This window comes from Moschus berezovskii, chromosome 1, assembly GCF_049115385.1.
Source record: "Moschus berezovskii isolate FMDL1 chromosome 1, NW_MosBer_1.0, whole genome shotgun sequence".
Taxonomy (NCBI): Eukaryota; Metazoa; Chordata; class Mammalia; order Artiodactyla; family Moschidae; genus Moschus; species Moschus berezovskii.
Window position 1 is genome coordinate 156,310,434 of NC_142460.1, and position 26,444 is coordinate 156,336,877.

A 26,444-nucleotide genomic window follows, 5' to 3' on the forward strand; every position below is an offset into this window, starting at 1 on the left:
GTATAATAACTTAAAGGTAATATTTCTATGTCAGTTCAAGTAGGTAGAATAAGTCCTGAAGAACTGATAGATTATCAGTTTCCCTTTTACTTCTGTTTTAGAATTATCTATATAACTTCTGAGTCAAGTATATTCATTTTCCCCTTGTTTTCTTGTAACGAGATAATTTTGTTAATTTAGCTGTTTTGAATTTTTCAATGATTTTAACTGTGTTTACCTAAAATGACTAAATGACTGTTCTTTTTCTCTTATATATATGTGTATGTTTATAAAGAAACTGTATGTTTGCATAAACATATATTTAACTATTCCCAAATTACATCCCTTTTAGTAGCAATAACTGACTATATTCAACTTATACACATTATCATGACAAAAATGAGATTTAATATAATTAATTGCATTTTATTTTGAATTTAAATTTAGATTTCTCATTTATGTAAGTTATTAAATACATTGATTCTTAAATTTTAGCATTCACCAGAATCACCTCCAGTCCTTACTGGATTGTGTGGCCTAGCCCCCAAGTTTAGCATATTTCTAGCTGATGCTGTTACTTTGGGCAGTATACATTACAAATCCTGGATTTAAAGTTTTATCATTTTCTTGTTTAACCTGTTAGCTAAAGCCAATTTGATACTTTTATATAGAATCATCTGCATTTTTTATAATTTTTTTTCAATTGTTTTCCTTCCTTATTCAATGTGATTAATCTGTATTATTAGTATCCCTTACTCCCTTAGTTGCAATTCTATATGGAACACGCATGACACACAGTTATGCTTTTGAGAGTGTCTCTTTCCTATTTATTAGGTAAAGAGGCAGATCTTTTACTGAATTTTATCTTTTTTATAAAGGCAAAATCACAGTTTATTGTTGAAAAAATTTTCTGTATAGAACAAACATCAAGCACATTTTATTCTGTGTTTTGAGAGTCTTTGTACCAAGTTGTAGCTTTTTTGACAAGGTACTATAAATATATTACTTATTACTTAAAAGTTACCTGATACTGTATATTTTTTCTAATTTCGTTACTTTTATCATTTTCTGCCCTTTATATGTACTTTTTTCTTTATATTTTCTATTTACTTTTTATCTATCATTCTTCTGTGTGCCGCAATTCCCATTTGTTTAGCTGTTTTTCAAATGCGTTGTACCAAGAAAAATAGGAGGTCTATGTTATGTTTATCCTTATTTTTCAAAAGCTAACCTATTTTTCAAGTTATTCTCAAATTTACTTCAGAATACTATGGTAATTTCTCTGTGTACATTACTGATCATTTCTTCCAAAGTTCAGTTTCATAAAAAGTGAGACACCAGTCCTACCCTTCAACAAAGTGTGGAAATCTTTCTGAGAATTTAATTCCTGGCTGGATAATAATTTCCATCTTTTCGAGGAATATTTTCTTTTCATCTTTAATCTCTTCTCTGGTTCTCCTCCCCCCACCCTTTTATTTTTCTTTTATGGTATATGTGTGAGGGATAGATTTAAAGATAATCGTTTTTATTCACTTTGCAGGACGAGTCTTGGGGACTAGATAAAATGGGCAGGAAAATTTAATCCTCTGCTTCAAAGACTATGTGCATGGACAGTTACAAGGCAGTTATGGCCAGATATGATTATCGGCTTTGGAATAAAATGCTCCTTGACATTGCTTATATCTTAGCTGAGAAGAGAGACAATCAGGTTAGTTGTTTTCTAGGGTACAGACAAGATAAGTTTTAGAGATTCATAAGTCATCAGAGTGGTCTTATCAGTAGTGTTTTTAATCTGTTTACCAATATCCCATTTTCTTGTTAATTAATAGTGTGTCCCAATTTGTTAGTGTTTATGCCTTCCATTTAATTGTATATTTTTTCCACATTTTAATTAAAATTTTTCATCATTTTGTAGTTTTTCAGGTTTGTCTATTCTCCAGGTAGAAGTAGTTTCATTTTCCATTAGCGATAAACTGAACTTTCCCTTTTATTTTTGGAATTCTTTTACCATTAAATTGAAACAGACTGTTAACAATTAGATGTTATATTACATTTTCCTTATTTTTTTCTATTCTTTTAATTGTACTTGTAAAGCATACTCTCCTGTTTGTCAGTAAAGAAGCTTTACTTTGTAGTAAACTTTTCATTAACAATCTTCATAGTTAAGTGCCTTTGTTGTGAAGCTACATAGATAGATAAATAGATAGCTAAATAGTTAAGATATGTTAGAACATAGTTTGTGGAATTAATATATATAAGTAATATTTTGGTGGATTTACAATCTGAGATTGGCCATATTTTCTTTCTCCAATTTCATGAAATTTTCATGAAAAAATGTTTTTCTCCTCTAGGTCAAAAATAAGTAGGATTCCCTTTGTTTCACCACTTTGTTCTTTGGTATTATAAAGATAATTCTACTCTCAAAGGATCTATTTTTCAGATTTATAGTTATATTATACTCAGTCATTTGCTGTTATAATCTATGCCCATACTTTAGAAATTGACTTTAAAATTTTGTTAGAAAACAAGATGAATAATGTTGGCTTACCATTTTTATTTTTTGCTTTTTTCTCACCTTCATAATTTTCTACATTAGAAATAGATTAATAATGGCTGTGTCTCGCTTCTAAGGTAAAAATGCTAATTTGAACAAAGAGGGATTAAGAGTACAGTATTTTATTAATAGCAACATGATGATTGATTTTGTTCTATTTTTTTCTAAAATGAATTATGTGAAAATTAGAAAATATGGTTAAAATCATCATATGATAGGTGGCTTCATTATGCTGGAAGGTTATCACTATTTAACAATAATGGGTGCCTCTCAGACTCTTGAGGAAGTAAATATTTATTTTATATCTCATTGTTGAACATCATTATGTTGGTATATGATTGATTTTTATATTGACGTATAATTTGTTATTGATTAGCACTTTTAGCAAGTCAGCATCTCTGGACTTTTACTGAGGCAAGACAAGCTATATGAAATTTCTTTGTTCTCCTGTCATAGACCAAAAATAATTTTGTCTCAGTAAATTGATATCTTTTCTTTGGCTTTCAGTTGCTGAAACCATATAGTATAGGGTTCATAGAATGGGTTCTGAACCAGATTGTCTGAATACATATCCTTTTGTGTATTTTACGAATTGGGGTAATTTTGACTTTCTTCGTATGCAAAATGGGAAGGATGTTGATAACTATCTCATTAAAAGAAACTAGGAAAACCTGAATGGTCCCTTACATTTAGTAAACTAGTGCTATTACTCTGTAATTACAAAAAGAGCCAGTAATATTTGCAGTGTTTCCCTTCATTCATGTCTTTTATTCCTCAGAATTTATTGAACACCTACTATTTTAGTAACAGAAGACATTAAAGATGGGGAAATCAGAAACAAACATGTAAATAAACGGATCTTTCAAAAACTAATATTAGGAAAACAGTATGCACTTTCATTTTATTTGTCTTTTGGCTCTTCAATGCCAAATTCTCTTTATTAAATTCAGAAGCTATTTTATGACTCTTAACCAAATTGGATATGAATTTCTATATGGTAGATTTCCGGTATTCTAGGATTAGTGCCCAGTAATTGACCAAATCTGCAAGTGCCACTGTGTATCATGTAACTGTATACATAAAATATAGTAAACTTTTAAAATGTAATTTGCTTTTTCAAATCTAAATATAGATAGAGTAATGAAGAAGTATCATTTTCTCTTAGAATTATCTCTTATTTTCTATCACCAGGTATGAAAATTAGTTTTCTTTTGGGAGCTAGTTTTCGTAATAAAGTTATGATTTTTAAAATCATTTTATAAGCATGTCCTTTCTATGTCAACTTAGTGACCTTGGGCAAGTTACATAACTTTGGTGCCTTGCTTTCCTCATCTGTATAATATTGATACGAATAGTCCCATTTTATTAGGAGTGTTATGTGGCTTAAATGAAATAATTTGTATTAAATGTTTCACATATACAAATCATTCAGTGAGTGTCTGATGTTATAATTATGATAGTATGACAAAGCTTGCTTGTTTTGACTCTAAAGAGGGCAGAGAAACTGAGAAAATCTTGTAGATTTTCCATTAATGCTTTCATATTACATATGTAAACATTTTCTGTACATATAAAATTACATATACAGCTTAACGAATTCAGAAAAGGGGAAAAGCACAAAAGTAAAATCAGCCATAATCATACCACTTCTGAATTTTGCCATGACATGTTGGTGTTTCCTTTTAGGTTTTTCTTGTATACATATATATGAGGATTTTTTATTTTTAAACAAATAATAAGATATTATAATCAATTTTTATGGAATGCATTTTCTGTGCTTTTAATTTTTATAATTATGTTTAATATAGGAGCCTCATCTTCTAAAATCTAGATGTCCTTTAACTAATGTAGCTTTTTTGCCATTATTTGGATCTTTTGTCTTCTGTTGGATCAGGCTTTTTTTTTTTTTCTTTTCTTTTCTTTTTAGGTAGCATGGTTTTTGATAGCTTTTTGAGAAAAAGAACATTGGAAAAGTATATATTTTAGATTTTACATGCCTTAAAAATACATTATATTCTTATGTTTAGTTGGCCCAGTACAGAATTCATCATTGAAGATTTTCTTGAGAATTTTTAATCTTGTTTCCAGCATTGCTGTTGAGAATTCCAATACATTTTCAAACTTCTGATTCTGATCCTGTTTCTTGTCTGTGGAAGCTTCATTTTTTGAAATATCATGGTGATATATCCTGATATATATAGATATATAATTTCCCATTCATTACTCTCTGCTGAATATATTTTGCTTGGATGTTAACTGGTTGAATCAGTCCTAAGTTTCTTATTTCTCTTTTAGTTTTCATTCCTTACTCTCTTTGTTCACTTTGCTTGTATTTCTTCAACTTTTGTTGAGGTAATTTTCATTATCATTTTAAATATTCTAGGAGTTCTTTTCCATTCTCCATGTCATTTTTTAACATTATTATGGATGTAACATTTTCTCTTATCTCTTTGGCAGCGTTATTACTCAGAATTTTGTTTTTGTTTTTTTGGTGCCCCTTTCTGACCTCTGTTTCAGTTCTCTTTTATCAGTATCTTTCATGGGAAGCTTTCCTTAAGTATCTGTTGGCTCTCTAATCATTGCTAACAATGAACCACTAAAAAACTGATTACCTCTGTATGTGTGTGTTGTGTTTGACAGGCAATGGCAATGACTTTAACCTTTTTGGTGACCATCGTTGTAGGGTGGTCCTGTGGTCACTTACCGTTTTCGTTATGAACCATATAGGGTTGGTGTTGATAATTATTGTCCCTGGGGAAGTCCAGCTCCTTTGCAAAAGGATCTTTCAGTGTCAGGTTTGGTTGCTGCCTACCATTTGGGAGTTATACAGGGTGAAGGAGAACCCAGGGCACTCTGCGCTTCACATGTATCCCTCCTCTGTTTCTGATGAATCCAAATCTCTTGTTTATGTTCTTTAGGGAATAAACTTTTTTAACTTCCAAGATGAGTTTGTGTTGGAGGAATTACACGACTGCCTTGGTTCAAGTGGAGATTTAATTGCTTATTATACAGACTTGGAAATGCTCTTATTTAGACCTTACTTCACTCCATCTTCTCTAAAAGTCAGTACTTCTCCAATTCCTTAATGCTTCTGGGTTCTACAGAGTGAAACTGCTTTGTTTTTGTCTTTTTTCTTTAAATAGAGTTGTCAACCTTTTTTGACCATTTAGTTTGATTTGAATACTTCATCCATCTGCTTTTCATATATATATATTAACATATTATGGTTTGGCATTCCAAGTTTTTTTCTGGATTTATTGGGGATAAAAATTGATTTCTCATTATTTTGGTTGGGTTTTTAAGAGACAAAAGATTTATTAAATATTCTTTGTAAAGTGGAAACTTGTAAACCTTTTTTTTAAGTAAGTTTTTTTTTTTTAACCTAAAGAAACATGATTACAATGGAATACTCTTCAGCCTTAAAAAATAATGAAGTAATGCCATTTACAGCAACGTGGGTAGACCTAGTGATCAGAAAGACATATGGTACGTGACGCACATGAACTTATTTAGAAAGCAGAAACAGACTCACATACAGAAGAAATTTATGATTGGGAATGGGGTGGGGGATAAATTAGGAGTTTGGGATTTTCAGATACAAGCTACCATATATAAAACAGATAAAACAACAGTGTTGTACTGTATAGCACAGAGAATTATATTTACTGTCCTGTAAACATTATGTAAAATATATATGTAAAAATACATAATAATATATTTTATATGTAAAAATAAAACATTATGGAAAAGAATATGTATACATGTGCATAGCTGAATCACTTTCTGTACACTAGAAGCTAACATGGTAACTCAATGATACTTCAGTTTTTAAAAGAGGAAGATAATCATATCTCTCTTTAAAATTTAGTTTTGTCCCACTATGAAACAGTTTTAGAGTTTGCAGTAATATTTTTCAAAAGTATAGTAGGTATCACTAAATATAAGGGAAGATTTTTAGTTTTCATTTTTATGTTTAAGAAAACATAATTGCAAATTGTTGAATAGTGATTAAATGGCCAGTGTCCATAATCTTAATTTCATCCATCCTATTTGCTGGTACCTTTTGTCCCTGTTTTTGTTTTATATGTCCCCAACTCCAGTATTGTAGGGCAGACCTGCAGGTCAGAAACTTAGGCAGGAGTTGTACAGTCTTGAAGGAGAAATTGCTTCTCCTGAACCCCTCTGTTTTTGCTCGTAATGGATTCAGCTGATTGGATGAGGCCATCACATTATTGGGGGCAGTCTCCTTTATTTATAGATGTTAATTTTATCTACAAAATAGCTTCACAGTAACACCTGGATTACTGTTTGTTTAAATAACTGGATTCCATAGCTGAGCCAGAAAACAGTGTCTGACTTTATTTTGGGGGGGGGCTCCAAAATCACTGCAGATGGTGATTGCAGCCGTGAAATTAAAAGACGCTTACTCCTTGGTAGGAAAGTTATGACCAACGTAGACAGCATATTAAAAAGCAGAGACATTACTTTGCCAACAAAGCTCTGTCTACTCAAGGCTATGGTTTTCCCAGTTGTTGTGTATGGATGTGAGAGTTGGGACTGTAAAGAAAGCTGATCACCGAAGAATTGATGCTTTTGAACTGTGGTGTTGGAGAAGACTCTTGGGAGTCCCTTGGATGCAAAGAGATCCAACCAGTCCATCCTAAAGGAGATGAGTCCTGAGTATTCATTGGAAGGACTGATGTTGAAGTAGAAACTCCAATACTTTGGTCACCTGATGCGAAGAGCTGACTCATTTGAAAAGACCCTGATGCTGGGAAAGATTGAGGGCAGGAGGAGAAGGGGATGACAGAGGATGAGATGGTTGGATGGCATCATTGACTCAATGGACATGGGTTTGGGTGGACTCCAGGAGTTGGTGATAGACAGGGAGGCCTAGCATGGTGCAGTCCATGGAGTTGCAAAGAGTTGGACATGACTGAGCGACTGAACTGAACTGATTGCCTAGCCAAGTTGATACCTAAGACTGACCATCCCACCATCCCTTGTTTCCACATGCTCCTTAGCTACAGTCCTATTTTCTCCTTTTCTTTAAAGCAAATCTCAAAAGAATTATTTCTGTTTGTTGTCTCTACTCACTTTCCTCTTAACTCTTTTTAAACCCACTCCAGTAGGGTTTTTATCTCTACCTTGTCTTTACTCTTGTTGAGGTCGGCAGTTACCTTCTTAGTGTCCTAATCACTGGGCAGTTCCATTGTTACCTTTCTCTTTCTTGAAAGACATAGCTACTTCTTCCTTCTTAAAATGCTATTTTGATGGATCTTAGAAAGCTAAACTGTAAATACTGAATTATCTCAGGACTCAATCTGAAGATCTTTTAATTTTTTTATACCTTTATTCACTCCTCAATGAATAAAGTGAAAACAAATTCCATGTTTTTATTATTTCTTCTAAAAAAATAATTATGGTAGGAGAGTAATGCTGTCATTTGATTTAAAATTCCAGATTTAAAAATGTTATATACTGAAATGTCACTCTTCTACCCGTGGCTCTCAGGCAATGAATTCTCTTCTCTGAATCCATCCAAAGTTTCCTGTTTCTAATATATCTTCCAATGATATGTTATGAATATGATAGCAAATGCATATTCAGTGAGAGGCAGTATGGTATAGTGGTTAAAAGCTTAGACTGTGGTGCATGATGGCTGCAATCAAATTATATCTCTGTCAGCTACTGGCTGTGTAATTTCCAAAACTCTATCTACTCTGTGCCTCAGATTTCTCTTATATAAAAAAGAGATAATTGTAGTACTTGATAGAGTTGTGAGGTACAAATGAATAAGTGTGTAAAGAGCTTAGAAGACTGACTGGCACGTAATAATAAATAATGCATTCCTTCTTTATACATAAATAATAATATAATATACACACTGACAATCATCTTTTTTTTCTCCATTAACAAGTGTATTGGTAGACTTCTTTTCAGTATACAAATAATGCCTCATTTGTTTCTAGTGACTAAATTGTAGTCCATTGAATCAATATGACATCCAGTTTAATGGCTTTAGAAACCAGTATTTTGATGATGATGTATATCTGTTTACCATTTCCACTTGTTTAGCTGCTAAGTCGTGTCCAACTCCTTTTGCAGTCCCATGGACTGAGGCCCAGGAGGCTCCTCTGTCCATGGGGTTTTCAGGCAAGACTACTAGAACATGTTGCCATTTCCTTCTCCAGGTGATCTTCCTGACCGAGAGATAGAATCTGCACCTTTTGCATTGGCAGGCGGGTTCTTTACCACTGAACCACTTGGGAAGCCCCATTTCCACTTAGATACCTAATAAACACAAGACTTTCTAATTTCCCTTGCATTTGCTGTTTCTCTAATTTCCTATATTATCATATTCTTTCAACTTTACCTTGGAAATATGTTTTGGATCTGATTTTCTCTCTGCCTCTTACTGCCATTCTCATCAAAGCCAGGATTGCTTTACTGAGTTGCCTAAGGCCAAAAATTTGAGAATCAACTTAATAAGGTTTTGACAAAATATGTGCAGCTCTTTTTCAGTGTTCTTCTATTTGGTCTTCCTTCTTCCACTTTTACTCTTCTATAAATGTTCACACAGCATTTTAAAATATGAATCAGGCTATTTCTCTCCCACACCAAAATTTCCAGTGAGTCGTATTTTATTTAGAGTTCATTCTTGTGTTCTAACTAGTTCCTAGTAAAACTCTTGTAACCTGGCCTTATCATTTCCTCCTCAGCCTTGTCTCTTGCCTATTTCTATGCTTCAGCTACACCAAATATGTTGCTCTTTTTATGAACAGTTTACCTCATAACCTTTGCACTTTTTATTCCTTCTCCCTGGGGCACATTTCTGTTATAGAATCATGTTCATCGCCTCAGTTTATGCTTAATTGTGAGCTCTTCAGAGATGCCTAACCAGCCTGTTTGCTCAACTGTCCTTTTTTGTTGTTTTTAGTTGCTCAGTCATGTCCAACTCTTTGTGACCCCGTGAACTGCAGCACACTAGATTCCCTGTCCTTTCCTGTCTCCTGGAATTTGCTCAAACTTATGTTCATTGAATTGATGATGCCATCCAACCATCTCATCCTCTGTCGTCCCCTTCTCCTCCTGTCCTCAGTCTTTCCCAGCATCAGTGTCTTTTCCAGTGAATTGGCTCTTCACGTCAGGTGGCCACAGTATTGGAGCTTCAGCATTCGTCCTTTCAATGAATATTCAGGATTGATTTCCTTTAGGATTGACTGGTTTGAACTCCTTGCTGTCCAGTGGTCTCGCAGGAATCTTCTCTAGCACCACAGTTTGAAAGCATCAGTTCTTTGGCACTCAGCCTTCTTTATGGTCCAGCTCTCACATCCATACATGACTACTGGAAAAACCACAGCTTTGACTACACATACCTTAGTTGGAAAAGTGATGTGTCTGTTCTTTAATACACTGTCTAGGTTTGTCATACTTTTTCTTCCAAGAAGCAAGTGTCTTTTAATTTCATGTCTGCAGTCACCATCCATAGTGATTTTGGAGCCCAAGAAAATAGTCTGTCACTATTTTTCTATTCCATTTTTCCCCATCTATTTGCTATGACGTGATGGGACTGGATCTTCGTTTTTTGAATGTTGAGTTTTAAGCCAGCTTTTTCACTCTCCTTCAAATTCATCAAGAGGCTCTTTAGTTCCTCTTCACTTGCTGCCATTAGTATGGTGTCATCTACATATCTGAGGTTATTGATACTTCTCCTGGCAATCTTGATTCCAACTTGTGCTTCATCCAGCACAATGTGCATTCAGCATTTTGCATGATATACTTTGCATAAAAGTTAAATAAGTAGGCTGATAATATATAGCCTTGACACATTTACCAATTTTGAACTAGTCAGTTCAAAATTGTTGATTCTAATCTAATCTGATTAGTCCAGTTCTAACTGTTGCTTCTTGACCTGCATACAGGTTTCTCAGGAGGCAAGTAAGGTGGTCTGGTATTCCCATCTCTTTAAGAATTTTCCACAGTCTGCTGTGATCCACAGTCAAAGGCTTTAGCATTGACAATGAAGTAGAAGATGTTTTTTCTGAAATTCCCTTGCTTTTTCTATGATGCAGTGAATGTTGTCAATTTGATCTCTGGTTTCTTTGCCTTTTCTGAATCCAGATTTTTTTTTCTGTAATTTCTTGGTTTATGTACTGTTGAATCTTCAGTCGCTCAGTCATGTCCGACTCTTTGCGACCCCGTGGACTGCAGCACACCAGGCCTCCCGGTCCATCACCAACTCCCGGAGTTTACTCAAACTCAGGTCCATTGAGTTGGTGATGCCATCCAACCATCTCATCCTCTGTCATCACCTTCTCCTCATGCCTTCAATCTTTCCCAGCATCAGCGTCTTTTCAAATGAGTTAGCTCTTCACATCAGGTAGCCAAAGTATTGGAGTTTCTGCTTCAACATCAGTCCTTCCACTGAACAACCAGGACTGATCTCCTTTAGGATGGACTGGTTGGATCCCTTTGCATCCAAGGGACTCTCAAGAGTCTTCTCCAGCACCACAGTTCAGAAGCATCATTTCTTCGGTGCTCAGCTTTCTTTATAGTCCAACTCTCACATCCATACATGACTACTGGAAAAACCGTAGCCTTGACTAGATGGACCTTTGTTGGCAAAGGAATGTCTCTGCTTTTTAATATGCTGTCTAGGTTGGTCATAACTTTTCTTCAAGGAGTAAGCGTCTTTTTATTTCATGACTGCAATCACCATCTGCAGTGATTTTGGAGCCAAAAAGTATAAAGTCTGCCACTGTTTCCATGGTTTCTCTATTTGCCATGAGGTGATGGGACCAAATGCCATGATCTTTGTTTTCTGACTGTTGAGCTTTAAGCCAACTTTTTCACTCTCCTCTTTCACTTTCATCAAGAAGCTGTTTAGTTCTTCAGTTTCTGCCATAAGGGTAGTGTCATCTGCATACCTGAGGTTATTGATATTTCTCCCAGCAATCTTGATCCCAGCTTGTGCTTCATCCAGCCCAGCATTTCTCATGATGTTCTCTGCATGTAAGTTAAATAAGCACGGTGACAATATACAGCCTTGATGTACTCCTTTCCCAATTTGGAACCAGTCTGTTGTTCCATGTCCAGTTCTGACTGTTGCTTCATGACCTGCGTATAGGTTTCTCAAGAGGCAGGCCAGAGGATCTGGTATTCCCATCTCTTTGAGAATTTTCCAGAATTGATTATGATCCACAGAGTCAAAGGCTTTGGCATAGTCAAAGGATTTTGCACATTACCTTGCTGGCATATGAAACAAATGCAATTGTGTTCTGTCCTTTTTACCATACTTTATTTTTCTTAACCACATTTTATTTTTATTTAACTGATATATTTTTTTATTTTATACTATCTATTGATGCTTTGCCTTCTCCTCACTAGACAGTAAATTTATGGAAGAAGATACTGTCTCATTCACTTTAGCTTCTAATACTCGGAACAGTGCTTTAGTCCGGATTGGCAGATAAGTGGGAAGCACTAAATAAGTATTTTTTGTGGCCAAAGACTAGTTTTTACATTACATGCTTAGTGTCATTTTGTTAATAGACTCAATATATATAAGATTATTCTGTCATATTGTTATAAAAATTTCTAAAAACTTACTTTCAAATTTATACTTTTATTTTTTACAGCAAGAAACATTTATTTTTCTAACAAATAAGTTTATAGTTTTTCTTGGAAGTCTCTGAACTAAATAGGGATTAGCTGGCTAGACTCTAGGCTGCAAATGTGTTTTGACTCCAAGCTGCAATTTCGATTAGATGTGCTCAAAATTTCTCTCTTCTGGAATCAGCAGCTCCCCAGAGCATGTTCTTGTTATGACTTTAACAGAAGTACAAGAGGCCAAACCAAATCATTTAACAACAGATTTATACTTTACTGAACTGGTAATAAGCCATTTGTATTCTGCACATATTTGCAGAGCACACTCTTAGTACTACAGCAATAGAAGAGTTTGTCATTCCATAGCTAATCTTTAAAATGTGAATGCTAAGTGAAGTATTCACTTTGGTAAACAAAGAGAAGACACTTTCAAAGTCCATATCATAGACCAGGTTGAATTCCTGTAGGATTATTAATGTATAAAATTCTTTTAATAATAACATTAAATCTTAATTCATGCTCACTTTATGCAGGAATGGATCTTTGTTCAGGGGACTCTCATTCCTGTCACAATCCCCATATTGTAGCTATATTGTTAAGTTAGGAGTCTTCTTCACTAGCTGTATTTGCTTGTATGTTGGTATTTAAGGTGAAAGTTTCAATGAAGTTTAAATTTCACATATTCATAAACATTAAATACTGCATTATTACATCTAATATATTTCTAAAAATATAGTGATCATTTTACATTTCTTCTGTTTTTAGTATGTTGATATATACTGAGATCTTGAGAAGGGTCATTACACAACTGACAGATGGGGAGTTTGGGATCTGGGTTCACAAGGCGGTATAACAAAACAAAAAATGGTTAAGTTCAAGAGCATTAATGTCTCAGCGTCCACTGATTAATTCCAGACAGAATTGGTGTAAATTTAAATGCTTTCCAACTCCTTGATCTTCAAGTCATTTTATATTAGAAGTTGAGAAGTATAAACGGAATTAAGCTCCATTTGGGTATGACTTTGTATGCTTAGGACAAACTCCCTTAAAATATTATCCCTAAAAGAAAAGTTATTCTTGACTTAGGCAGTTTGAATGCCCCTGATCAGTTCTGTCTTTGAGCTATTCTTTTTTATACAGGTTAATTTTAAAAGTACTTTTAGCTCTCAGAGGTATTCTACTGACAGTGTGTAAAATGCTGTCAAATCACTAGCCTATATTTTGAAACACAGGATTTCTCAATATATTATATTTAGATGTTGTATCTCAGGAAAAGAGAAACATTTTAATTTAAATGCATTCCTAACAGCTCACTAACTTAAATGCATTTTGTTTTTAGGATTTTTGTCTTATTTTTTGGTTTGAGGGCAGTATCAGTTGATAGTATCTGAAACATAGAGTTTCAGAATAACACGTGTGTATGTGTGTAGATGAATAGATAGATATAGATCCAGCATTATGTATATATGTTTATGTGTAATTAAAGGAAAGTTTGGAAGTTTTGAAAGAAATGGAGGCTCATTTAATTATTGTATATGTTTGTATTGGTTCTTCCAAAACACTCAGTAGTAACTGAGCATTCATATTGCAGATAAGTAAACTAAAGGGAAAAAAGAGGAGATTATTTTTCCATCACAAGTTCTTCTGTTCCTTTAACAGATTTCCCTATACTGTCATCATCTCAATGATGAAACTGAATAGGAATAGACAAAAGACTAAGTATTGTGTCATACCTGTTCCTCAGAGGATTTGAAACAGAAGTTTGAAAATATTTAAATAGATTTATGAATACAGGTGAATGTTTAAAAGTACATGAACACTGTGACTAGGGAAAATAGATCAATCAGAAAATCACAAAATATGTTTTTGATGAATTTAATGTTTTTCATAGGTTCAGTCCATTTTTCAGGAATCAAAATTTATGCCATTCACTGAGGTGAGGAACACAGGGGATGAACCATCTATGGGAATAAAAGTCATGAATTGATTGTACACAGCTGAGACACCTGTGAGGCATCTAAGCACAGGTATTAAGGAAGCAATTGTATACAGAGAACTGGTAGCCAGAAATGAGGTCTAAAAGGCTTGGTTAGTATTCTTGCCTGAAGAATCCCATGGACAGAGGAGCCTGGTGGGCTACAATCCATAGGCTTGCAAAGAGCTGGACATGACTGAAGTGAAAGCACACATGCCCACACTTAGATTTGTGTATGTTTGAAGGTGAGGGAAAGGAGTTGTTGAAGATGCTATTTAAGTTCTTCATGCTGATAATTAGAATGAGTCACTTGCGGGGGTGGTGGTGGTGTTTGTATTTGGGTTTTTTTTTGTTGTTGTTATCATTACTTGGTTGTGTCTGCACCATGCAGCTTGCAGGATCTTAGTTCCCCAACCAGGAATTGAACTCAAGGCCATGGCAGTGAAAGTGCCAATTCCTAGCCACTTCACCACCAGAGAACGCCCAGTATGAGTCTATTTTTCATAGGAATATTAATAAGCTAAGCTTATAGGGCCACTGACACAGAGAAAATTTTTGTAGACTAAAATGATGATTTTATTTCCATAAAATAATTTTTCTTTTTATTTTAATTATGCCTAGATTATAAAACATAGAAGTTGACTAGTTTCCTTCCATCATCCATTTCTGTTACAAAATTGTAAACTTTTGAAGTTCTGATTCACAGGTGAATATAATCTTCCTTTATTTCATAGCCATGAAGCTCATGACTGCTCTGGTGAATGTTGCCTTAAACCTCAGTATTCATCAGGATAATACCCAGAGACAATATGAAGCTGAGAGAAATAAAATGATTGGGAAGAGAGCCAACGAAAGGTTGGAGTTACTGCTTCAAAAACGTAAAGAGGTAAGTTTCACAGTAACTGAGATTCTTCAATTTGTTTTTTAAAGCTAGATTCTTTGATCTCAAAGTTTTCAAATGAATCTGGCATTTGATTCCAGCCAGTGGTTATCTGAGTGCAGTGTGATGGCAGGAGAGTATCACAAAACATTCCTGTTTAGAAAGAAGGTAGTCTGAGAGTTAGATAACTCAGAAAGATTATCAAGCTGTGAAACCAGAAAGCACAGTAAATACTAACATCAGAACTAGGGGCCAACAAAGTTGCATTCCACAAGAAAGCTAAAGACTGTATATTTGTAGATGTATGAGACATTTCTGTGAATAATAAGATTGGCCCAGTTTTATGGTCAAAGTTTCATATACGGGTCGAAAATGATTTTAAACTGGATTTTTATAGGCAACATTTTTTCATCCAATCAGAAATAAAATTTTAGATGTACAGTATTAATCTCTGTTTTACCTTGAAAAAAGAATAAGATCTCAGTGCTATAAACACATCACTGTCAACAAATACTGGGTTATAACTGGCAATAAGAAGGAGCAAACTTACGATTGATTAAATCATAGTCTATGATGTATTGGAGGGCTAGGCTGCTATAGCAGATACCACAAACTGATTTTTCTTTAGGACAGAAATTTATTGTCTCACAGTTGTGTAGGCTGGAAAGAAGATAACTCTAGTCTTCACATGGCCTTCTCACTGTGTATGTCTCTAAGTTTCTCTTTATAAAAAGGAGACATCAGTCATATTAGATTTGAGGTTCATCATACTCCATCATGACTCCAGGTTAACTAATTACATCTGCTACAACCCTATTTCCAAATAAGGTTTGAGGTCTAGGAGTTAAGACTTCTGTATATGAAGTTTTGAGGAACACAATACAAGTCATAGCACATTCCATACTAGAAATAATTGTATATAAGTTTTGGAATTGTTCTTTAGTAGTCCTGCTAACCAAACAATATACCTCTTATATAAATTATTAAGTTTTTGTGTAATAAAGGTAGCAAAAGTAAATTTAAAGTAAGTTTCAATAATTTGAATGGTTCCCAAACTTAGTAAAACTGTATAGCAAAAGAGGAGATCTGAAAGTATTTTATTGTCACTGTATTGAATGTACTTTTTGTATCACTGGTTTTATTCCTTTTCAGTAGTAATTGAACTCAGATTTTAACTCCAATGAGAAATAATGCCTGAAATTTATCTCTTTTCTATAGTATTCATTTTGTTGCTGCATTTCATCACTAGTGGCTAAGATGCTTGCTGCCTTGTATTCCTCCTATATTGGGAATTTGACCTACACTCACTTTGAGGCTAATTAGATGTAGACTAATATTTGGATACTTTAGATGGAATAGGAACTTTCCTGTACAATGGCAAATATAATAATCAAGAATTATCTGTTATTGAGAAAACCAAGCAGGGGACCTGGTTTGGACAGGAGAGGTATAGAAATTGAGGCCTATTCCCAAAGCAAATGATATTTGTGATAGTCATCTGGTCACACTTAAACCATACCACTCTTTTTTAGTCATTGTGTAATACATGTTGCTGCTGCTAAGTCACTTCAGTCGTGTCTAACTCTGTGTGACCCCATAGAAGGCAGCCCACCAGGCTCCCCCGTCCCTGGGATTCTCCAGGCAAGAACATTGGAGTGGGTTGCCATTTACTTCTCCAGTAATACATGTTGAGAGAGACAGAAAGAGGTTCTAAGCCGGTGTAGTAAAGCTGTAGAAAAAAATGAAAGGATCCTGGTAATTTAAGACATCTGTTGCACAATACTTAAGAAAAAAGATTGAAAATTACACAGAATGAGAATAATCATGAATTTAAAATAATTGGAACTCTTTATTTCAAATAAAATTATTAGTATTTTAATTTATATTTATTTCTCATTTCAGCTACAAGAAAATCAGGATGAAATCGAAAATATGATGAACTCTATTTTTAAGGGTATATTTGTTCATAGATACCGGTAAGGGATTTTAAAAATCATTTAGAAGATTTTTAACTTAATTTGTTGCTTCTTTGTAGTCCTACTCAATTATAAAACATAAACTCTTTAATTACTTGTTTTGTTAGCTGGAAAGCACCTTTGTATATGAAAGCTAAATAAATGTCATGCTATTAACTGTGGTCAAAATTGTACCACAACTATGATTGACAAGTTCTTCCAGATTCAGAATATATACTGTTAAGAGACTTCCTATGTACTTGTGTTTGTACCAATTTTATTTTAATTAATAAGCTATCAGTAAGTTAATGTGGCCTTAATATGATTTCATTATCTTCATTTTTGAAAGAATTAAATTCCATGCTTAATGCCCCATTGTATCTTACTGCATGATCAAATTAACCAGCGGTGTTTTAAAAATTGCTATGGGAGAAATGTGTACAGGAAAGGGCACCTTTGCAAATCATGCAGCATCTCTGTATTATCATTCTTCTTTACCTTCAACTATATACATGAAAATAGGAGCAAAATATTCCTGAAGTGTTTTTGTCATGCTCTCCTGCAAGTGTCTCTCTGTAAAACTTGCGAACTTTTAAAATATTAATTACTTGAGTGGTTCATATAGAATTAATGAATCTAATACATATGCTTGTTGCTTTCTGTTAGTTAGGCGTGATGTTTACATAGATAAGACACAGATACAGATAATAGGACTGTTTTTTTAAGACACATTCGAAACTTGAGATGGGCCAGTTAATTTTAAAAGTTAATTAAAATGGAGAAAGTAGAGGGCTTTTTTTTTTTTAAGGAAAATTTGTAACTTTGATAATTTACTTTAAATCATTTTGATGTCATTCAAAATATAAAGCTCTGAAATAGAACCAAGGCTTTTACTTTGAGTGTGGATTCTCTGAATGGAGAATCACATGCTCTTCCTTGCATATACTTTCCTGGTGGCTCAGCTGGTAAAGAATCTGCCTGCAATGCTGGAGGCCTGGGTTGGGAAGATCCCCTGGAGAAGGAAAAGGCTACCCACTCCAATATTCTGGCCTGGAGAATTTCATGGACTGTATAGTCCATGGGTTCGCAAAGAACAGACACGACTGAGTGACCTTCACTTCATAATAATAAATAATAAATTATCAACAAATTAATTTTCAAAAATGCAATAATTTCCATATACCTGCTGTGGAGTTTTTTTGGACTTCCCCAGTGGCTCAATGGTTAAAGGATCTGTCTGCAATGCAAGAGACACAGGAGACGTGGGTTCAATTACTAAGGTAGGAAGATCTCCAGGAGAAGGAATCAACAACGCCCTCCAATACTCTTGTCTGAAAAATCCTATGGACAGAGGACCTTGGCAGGCTACAGTCCAAAGGGTCACAGAGAGTCGCCCATGAGTGAGCGACTAAGCATGTACATACTTACATAAATATAATTAACATAAAATAAATTGTACATTTAAATGCATAATTTGATGTTTTGGCACATACACACACATACCTGTAAAAGTGACAGGCAAGGTATGTCCATATCCTGAAAAGATTTCTCATAACACTTTGTAATTCCTCCCTTCCTACCACTCTTCACCTTCCCCATCCTTAAGCAATCGTTGATCAGCTAACTGATTTGTCTACATTATCTAAAATTTTATAGAAATAGAATTTACATATTGTACTCCTGATTCTTGTTCTTGTCTCCTTCTGATTTCTTTCACTAATAAAATCTTTCATCCTTAAGACTGGAACTGTAAGTTTTTCATAGATTAACTTTGTTGAGTTCAGGAAGTTTCGTGTCTTGTCCTGGTTTTCTGAGACTTCATTAGGAATAAATGCTGAGTTTTGTCAAGTACTTTTCTCCATCTTTTGAGATCATTTTGTGGTTTTTCTTTTTTAAGACTATTAATGTGGTGAGTTAATTTGGTTGATTTCTCATATGTTAACTGAACCTTCAGTTCTTGGGTTAAAACCCACATAATCATGATGTATTATTTTTCTTCATTTGAATGTTTTTAAATTCAGTTTTATTTTTTACAGTACAAATGATTTACAGTATCATGTTTCTGGTACACAGCAAGTGACTCAGATATATACACACACAAAAATTCACACATACATGCTTTAAGTCCCCTACACAAGCATGAGTTTTGTCCTGAGAGCAAATTTTTAAGTCCAGTGTGTTGAAAAGTCCAACAAATTTATCCTGAACCCCCAACTAACACAGTTGGCTATATAGTACAGTACTGTACTTAGTCTCTCAGTCATGTCCAACTCTTTGCAACCCCGTGGACTGTAGCCCACCAAATTCCTCTGTCCATGGGGATTCTCCAGGCAAGAATACTGGAGTGGTTGCCATGCCCTCCTCCAGGGGGTCTTTCCAGCTCAGGGACTGAACCCAGGTCTCCTGCATTGCAGGTGAATTTACCAGCTGGGCCACCGGCGAAACCCATGTAATACAGTACCATAGTGTAATAGTTTTATAATACTTTTATACACGAGTAATACACAAAAAACAAACAATAAATATTTTAAATCTTTACAGTATTGTAAAAAGTACAGTATTACAGCAGCTGACATACAGGAGTTGGCATTGAGTGAATGAGCAAAAAGAGGTGCTGACTCTAGGAGGGAGGAAGGGTGGGAGATGGTAGAGCTGAAGGATTGTCAGCAATAAGAGACAGAGAGCAAGGTGCAATTTCACTTACACCTGATGATGATTGCACAGTTTCTGGTTTCTTTCTGGATTCAGTTCTGTGTACTCTCGTGGGGAAAAAAAATGATCCCATGATATGTGGGTAGTAGCTGTATTTTTCTTACCGTAGATGACACAGTACCACTAGATTGCATTCTGAACCGCTGCTCCAAGCTTCATGTACTATTCTATGTTAAGGTCCTGTGCCTACAAACAAATAAGACTTCCTCAAATAAAATCCCCTTGCCATTTCCCGCATCATGGATCTCTTTGGTCTTTGAGTTATTTCTTCTTTCTCTTCTTTGTTTTTTCTCTGAGCTTCCAATTCCTGGCACTTCTTAGCAGTACCACTTATATCACCGCTGCTCTTATGCTTACTTCCAGACATCTTGGACTTACATAAAGGTCCTATACTACTGTACTGTATACAGTATTGCACAGTAAAGTACAGAAAAGAACAGCCACTTGTAGAGGATGCACACACATGACAATGTATGCTGGATATGTGAACTAACTTACATAAATTGGACATGCAAACACATGTTCTCATCTTTGAAATTTCACAACTTGCAGGTTTGTGTGGAGGGCACTCACTGTACATGAACGTAAATTATTGTTTTTCCTGATTTTTTTGCCATGTTGTTCATTCGCTAAGTCATGTCCAGATCTTTGTAGCCCCATGAACTGCAGCTTGCCAGTCTTCCCTGTCTTTCACTATTTCCCAGAATTTACTCAAACTCATATCCATTGAGTCAGTTATGCCGTCCAACCATCTCATCCTCTGTTGCCCCCTTCTCTTCCTGCCCTTAGTCTTTCCATGCATCAGGGTCTTTTCCAGTGAGTCAGCTCATCCCATCAGGTGGCCGAAGTATTGGAGCCTCAGCATCAGAACTTCCAGTGAATATTCGCTGTTGATTTCCTTTAATACACTGTCTAGGTTTGTCTTAGCTTTTCTTCCAAGGGGCAAGCATCCTTTAATTTTGTAGCTGCAGTCACTATCTGCAGTGATTATGGAGCCCAAGAAAATAATATCTTTCACTGTTTCTACCTTCCCCCCATATATTTGCCATTAGGTGATGGGACCAGATATCATGATTTTCACTTCTTAAATGTTGACTTTTAAGCTAGCTTTTTCATTCTTCTCATTCACCCTCATCAAGAGACTCTTTAGTTCCTCTTCACTTTCTGCCGTTAAAGTGGCAGAAGATTTGTGCACTGTGTAGAGAAGGTGCTGTGACTAATCAAAGATGTCAAAAGTGGTTTGCAAAGTTTCATGCTGGGGATTTCTTTCAGGAAATGCTCCAAGGTTGGATAGAGCAGTTGAAGTCGATGGCAGTCAAATTGAGACGTTAATTGAAAACAATCAATGTTATACCGTTCAGGAGATAGCTGACATACTCAAAATATCTAAATCAAGCATTGAAAATCATTTCCAACATCTTGGTAATATGGAATGGAAGAGATCTTAGGGAAGTGAAATGAACCAACCCCAACCACACCAAAGGCCACTCTTCCTCTAAAGAAGGTTATGTTGTATATATGGTGGGATTGGAAAGGAATCCTATTATGAGCTCCTTCCAGAGAACCAAACAGTTCCAACAAATACTGTTCCTAGTTAAATCACCTGAAAGTCGCACATGATGATATACGTACAGAATTAGTCTTGACCCTCCAGTGATTAAGGCCATGTCTATGGGCCTGTCTTTAGGTGAAAGTGAGGGCTCAGGAAGTCTTAGGCAGCCTGTCTAGTGACACATCCCCACCCAGTTAGTTGTTTGGTCTGAGCCATTCCATTACTAGAGTCTGCAGGCTGTTGGATGGGGCCAGCACTTTGTATTAATGACCCAAGCAAAATGTTAGCCTCCCTGAGCATCTGTGCAGATGAATACTCTCTGATATGTCTATGTAGTGTCTGTGTCCCCAGGATGAGCCATAGCCACCCTCCCCAACTCCCCAGAAGACCCTCCAATACAAGCAGGAAGGTCTGGCTCCTGTCAGATTACTACTTTTGCTCTTTGTCCCAGTACACTTGTGATTTTGTGTGCACCCTTTAAGACTGAAGTCTTTCTCCCAATCGTGTGGAACTCCTGTAGTCAAGCCCTGCTGTCCTTCAAAGCCAGGTGCTCTGGGCACTCCTCTTCCCAAGTTGGACACTCAGCCTAGGCAGCCTGATGTCAGACTCATACTTCTCACTCCTATGAGAGAACCTCTAATATAATTATTCTCCAGTAGGTGGATTGCCCACCTGGGGTATATAATTTGATTATATTGTGAGTCTGCCCCTCCTCCCTATCTTACTGTATTACTTCTTTATATCTTTTGTTTTACAAAATCTTTTCTGATGGATTCTACTCTTCACTGATAGTTGTTCTGTGCATTGTTCTGATATTCATGTGCTCATGAGAGGAGGTAAGTTTCAGATCCTTCTACTCCACCATCTTGGCTGCTCCTCTCTCTGTTATTCTTTTATTATTATTATTGTTCGATATCATTTGCTGAAATTTTCCTAGGAATTTTTCCATCTGTATTTAACAGGAATATATATACACACATATATTTATATAAGTTTTTAAATTTTATTCAGATGCCTCTGACTGCTTTTGTTACCGGGGAGATGCTGGCTTTGTAGAATGAGTTGTGATTATTCTCCTTTTTAATTTTCTGGATCAGTTTAATAATTCAGTATTATTTCTTCTTCTGATAGGAATTAAACCATTGGGTCCTGGAGTTGTCTGTTTAGGAATGTTTTAAACTACAGATTAATTTTTTTTAGTAGTTTTAAGCCTGTTCAGTTTGTCTTACAAAAAAAAATACATTCATCTAAGTTGTTGAAGTATATTCAACAAGTATCAACATGTGTTTGGCATTCAGTTGCTAAGTTGTGTCCAATCCTTTGTAACCCAATGGATTGCAGCCCTCCAGGCTCCTCTGTCCATGGGATTTCCCAGGGAAGCGTGCTGGCATGAGTTGCCATTTCCTTCTCCAGGGGATCTTCTTGACCCAGGGATCAAACTTGCGTCTCCTGCTTAGTAGGTGGGTTCTTTACCACTGAGCCACCTGGGAAGCCTGAAGAATCAATAAAATTGTTCATAATATTGGTTGTTACATATGTCTCTCTCACATATCTTCTGTCTAGAGCTAATCAGTTATACTTATTTTTCTTAAGAGAACGAGATTTTGGTTCTTCACTGTTTTTGTTTTCTTTTTCACTTGAGGACTGCTTTTTTTATTATTATTTGCTTTCTTCTGCTTTCTTTAGGTTTCCTTCCTTTGTCCTTAGTTTCTCAAGGTGGAAACGGAGATCATTGATTTAATCCTTGTTTTTATTTCTGCTATAATTCTTTCGTTGTTCAGTTAGTTAGTTGTGTTCAAATGTTTGTGACCCCATTGGCTGCAGCACACCAGGCTTGCTCGTCATTCAGTTTCTCGAAGTTTGCTCAGACTCATGTCCATTGGGCTTCGCTGGTAGGTCAGATGGTAAAGAGACCTGGGTTCAATCCCTGGGTTGGGAAGATCCCCTGGAGAAGGAAATATCAACCCACTCCACTAATCTTGCCTGAAAAATCCCATGGACAGAGGAACATGGTGGGTTACAGTACATGGGGTCACAAAGAGTCAGACAGTGTCCCTTGAGTTGATGATGCCATCCAACCATCTCATCTTCTGTCACCCTCTTCTCCTACCTTCAATCATTCCCAGCATCAAGGTCTTTTCCAATGACTCTACTCTTAGCATCAGGTGGCCAAAGTATTAGAGCTTTTTTACTCGTATAATTTCCTTTCTTAGCAGTGCTATACCTATTTTCCCTAGATTTGGATGTGTGGTGTTTCCATTTTCATTTAGTTCAGAATACTTTCTAATTTCCCTTTGGATTTATTTTTTTGAACCATGAATTATTTAGAAGTTTTGTGTGTATTTGCAGATATTTCAAAACTTTCTATTATTTTCTCCTAATTTAATTTCATTTTAGTCAGAGAATATACTTTGTATGATTTAACTGTTTTTAAGTTTAATAAGATTTGTTTTATGTACCACAGTATGTTCTGTTGTGATAAACTTTCCTTTTGAGTGGGAAAACAGTATGTATCATGCTTTTGTTTTCATGCCAGTTAGGTCAGAGTTGGTTGATGGTTGGTTAAGTCTTTTCTGTCCTTACTGATCTTCTGTCTTTTTATTCTAACAATTATCAAGAGGGATTTTATAAGAGTACTTTTTGTATTCTTAATTCTGGTGTGTTATCACATAAGTGATTTTCATAATTTTCCCCAGCCTATGACTTTATTTTCTTTCTTCGTGGTACCTTTTGAAGAGCAAAAGTTTTCAAATGCAACATAGTAATTTATAAATTTTCCTTCTTTGTTCATGCTTTTGATGTCATATCTGTGAACATTTTGCCTAACCCATTCTTATGCGTTATATTCTAGAGGTTTGATCATTTAATATATAAACCATTTTTAAGTTAATTTTTGTATATGGTATATATAAGGGTATAAGTACACTTTTTGCATATAGGTGTTTATTTTTCGAAGTACCATTGGTGGAAGGCCGTTCTTCAACTGAGGTGCTTTAGTGCTTTTCTTGGGAGTCAAATTACTATAAATGCAAAGTTTTATTTTTGGATTTTTTAATCTTTTCTTATACCCATACCACCTGTATTGATCTCAGTACTTTAGAAATTTTTTTAAAAAAGCTTTATTGAGATCTAGTTGACATATAAAATACGTACGTTTAAGATGTACAACAAAGTCCTTTGAAACACATATATTTTGAAATGATTAACCTCCAGTAAGGTTAGTTAATACCTCCATTACCTCACCTTTTTAAATTTATAGTTGTGGTACTATTTAAGAATTACTCCCTTAGCAGCTCTCAACTGTGTAATACAATATGGTTAAAAATTGTCACCGTACTGTACATTAGACCCCTCAGTTCAGTTCAGTTCAGTCCCTCAGTCGTGTCCCACTCTTTGCGACCCCATGAATCACAACATGCCAGGCCTCCCTGTCTGTCACCAACTCCTGTAGTTCACTCAAACTCTTGTCCATCGAGTTGGTGATGCCATCTAGCCATCTCATTCTCTGTCGTCCCCTTCTCCTCCTGCCCCCAATCCCTCCCAGCATCAGAGTCTTTTCCAGTGAGTCAACTCTTCACATGAAGTGGCCAAAGTATTGGAGTTTCAGCTTCAGCATCAGTCCTTCCAATGAACACCCAGGACTGATCTCCTTTAGAATGGACTGGTTGGATGTCCTTGCACTCCAAGGGACTCTGAAGAGTCTTCTCCAACACCACAGTTCAAAAGCATAATTCTTCGGTGCTCAACTTTCTTCACAGTTCAACTCTCACATCCATACATGACCACTGGAAAAACCATAGCCTTGACTAGACGGACCTTGGTTGGCAAAGTAATGTCTCTCCTTTTTAATATGCTATCTAGGTTGGTCATAGATCCTTTTTACCTTAAACTAGAATTTTGTTCTCTTTGATCAATACCTCCCCACTTTACTCCCACCCTTAGCATTTGGGAAATATCTTTGTACTCTGTATTTCTGTAAGTTCACTGTTTTAGATTCTGCATAAAAGTGAGAATATAAAATTCTATAATTAGATTGTCAGTCTTTACATAAAAGCTTACTGGAATTTTGATGGAGAATATAATCAACCAGTACTTCAATATGGAGAGAATTGCCTTCCTCATTATATTGCATTTTTCATTCTGTGAGTATAGGTTGTATCTGCATGTACTTAGATATTCTTTAGTTTATTTTAGCAATTTATATTATTTTCAGTATATGTCTTTATTGCTTTTATTAAATTTATTTCTATATGTTTTCATTTTTATTTTGTTACAAATGTGAGTTGTTTCCTTAATTTTTGTTCTAGACTCCTTCTTATCAATATGTTAAAAATATAATTTATTTCTTCCTCAAAAATTATAAAATATTCTCATTAATTCCGTAGTTTCAGTGTTTTGTTTTTTTAGATTCGTTAAGATTTTCTACATACAGGATCATGTCCTTTGTGAGCAAAGACACTTTTAATACTTACCTTGACTCTCCAGTATAATATTGAATAAAAATTGTGAGGGACAACAAATTTACTAGATTCCCTCTTACAAAAAATACACTCCATGTGCATAAAAGAATATATTCTATTTTGTTACATCTTCCTGTAGACCTTTTTATTATTATGAAATGTCCTTTTTAAAATATGAAACGTCTTTTTCTTAAAGACTTCTTTGCCTGATAATAACATACCTAAAGCTCTTTTCTGTTTGCTTGATGTATGACATATTTTTTTCATCCTTTTACTTACAACTTGCTTGTGTCTTTGAACATGAAACATGTCTCTTGTGGAGAGCCTAGAGATGGACATTGGGTTTTAATCATTAAATAATCTCTTTATTTTCTTTATGGTTGCTACAGAAATTCCATGCCATTAGCGTGACTAACTTCACATAAATACAGTTTCTTTCCTTCCGTATGTCTCCATTTTCTTGTTCTTCCTTTGTAGTGTTATTTCATATACCTTTTATCTCTGTTATTGTCTTAACAGTGCCATCTTAACTATTATCCACTATCAAAATCTTAGGCTATTCAAGGAAATTAAACGAGTAAATGTTCATTCTGTCTTCTCTGTTTACCCTCTTGTTAGCATTTCTAACATACTTCATCTTCTTCTATGAATGTGAGCTATTATATAGAGTTATATTTCCTTTCAGTTTGAAGGACTTTCTTTCCTGTTTCTTGTAAGGCAAGTATGCTAGCAGTCTTTCTTTATCTGGAATTGCCTTATTTCATC

General features: G+C 35.1%; 1 protein-coding gene across 1 annotated transcript in view; it reads left to right on the forward strand.

Moving 5' to 3' along the window:
* Window positions 1-26,444, forward strand: part of STAG1 (STAG1 cohesin complex component) — a 503,309-nt gene that overhangs the window by 324,394 nt on the left and 152,471 nt on the right. Inside the window, exons 8-9 of the mRNA XM_055413256.2 lie at window positions 14,855-15,006; window positions 16,903-16,976. Of these exons, the coding sequence (XP_055269231.1) occupies window positions 14,855-15,006; window positions 16,903-16,976 (226 nt within the window). The remainder of the gene's footprint in view (window positions 1-14,854; window positions 15,007-16,902; window positions 16,977-26,444) is intronic.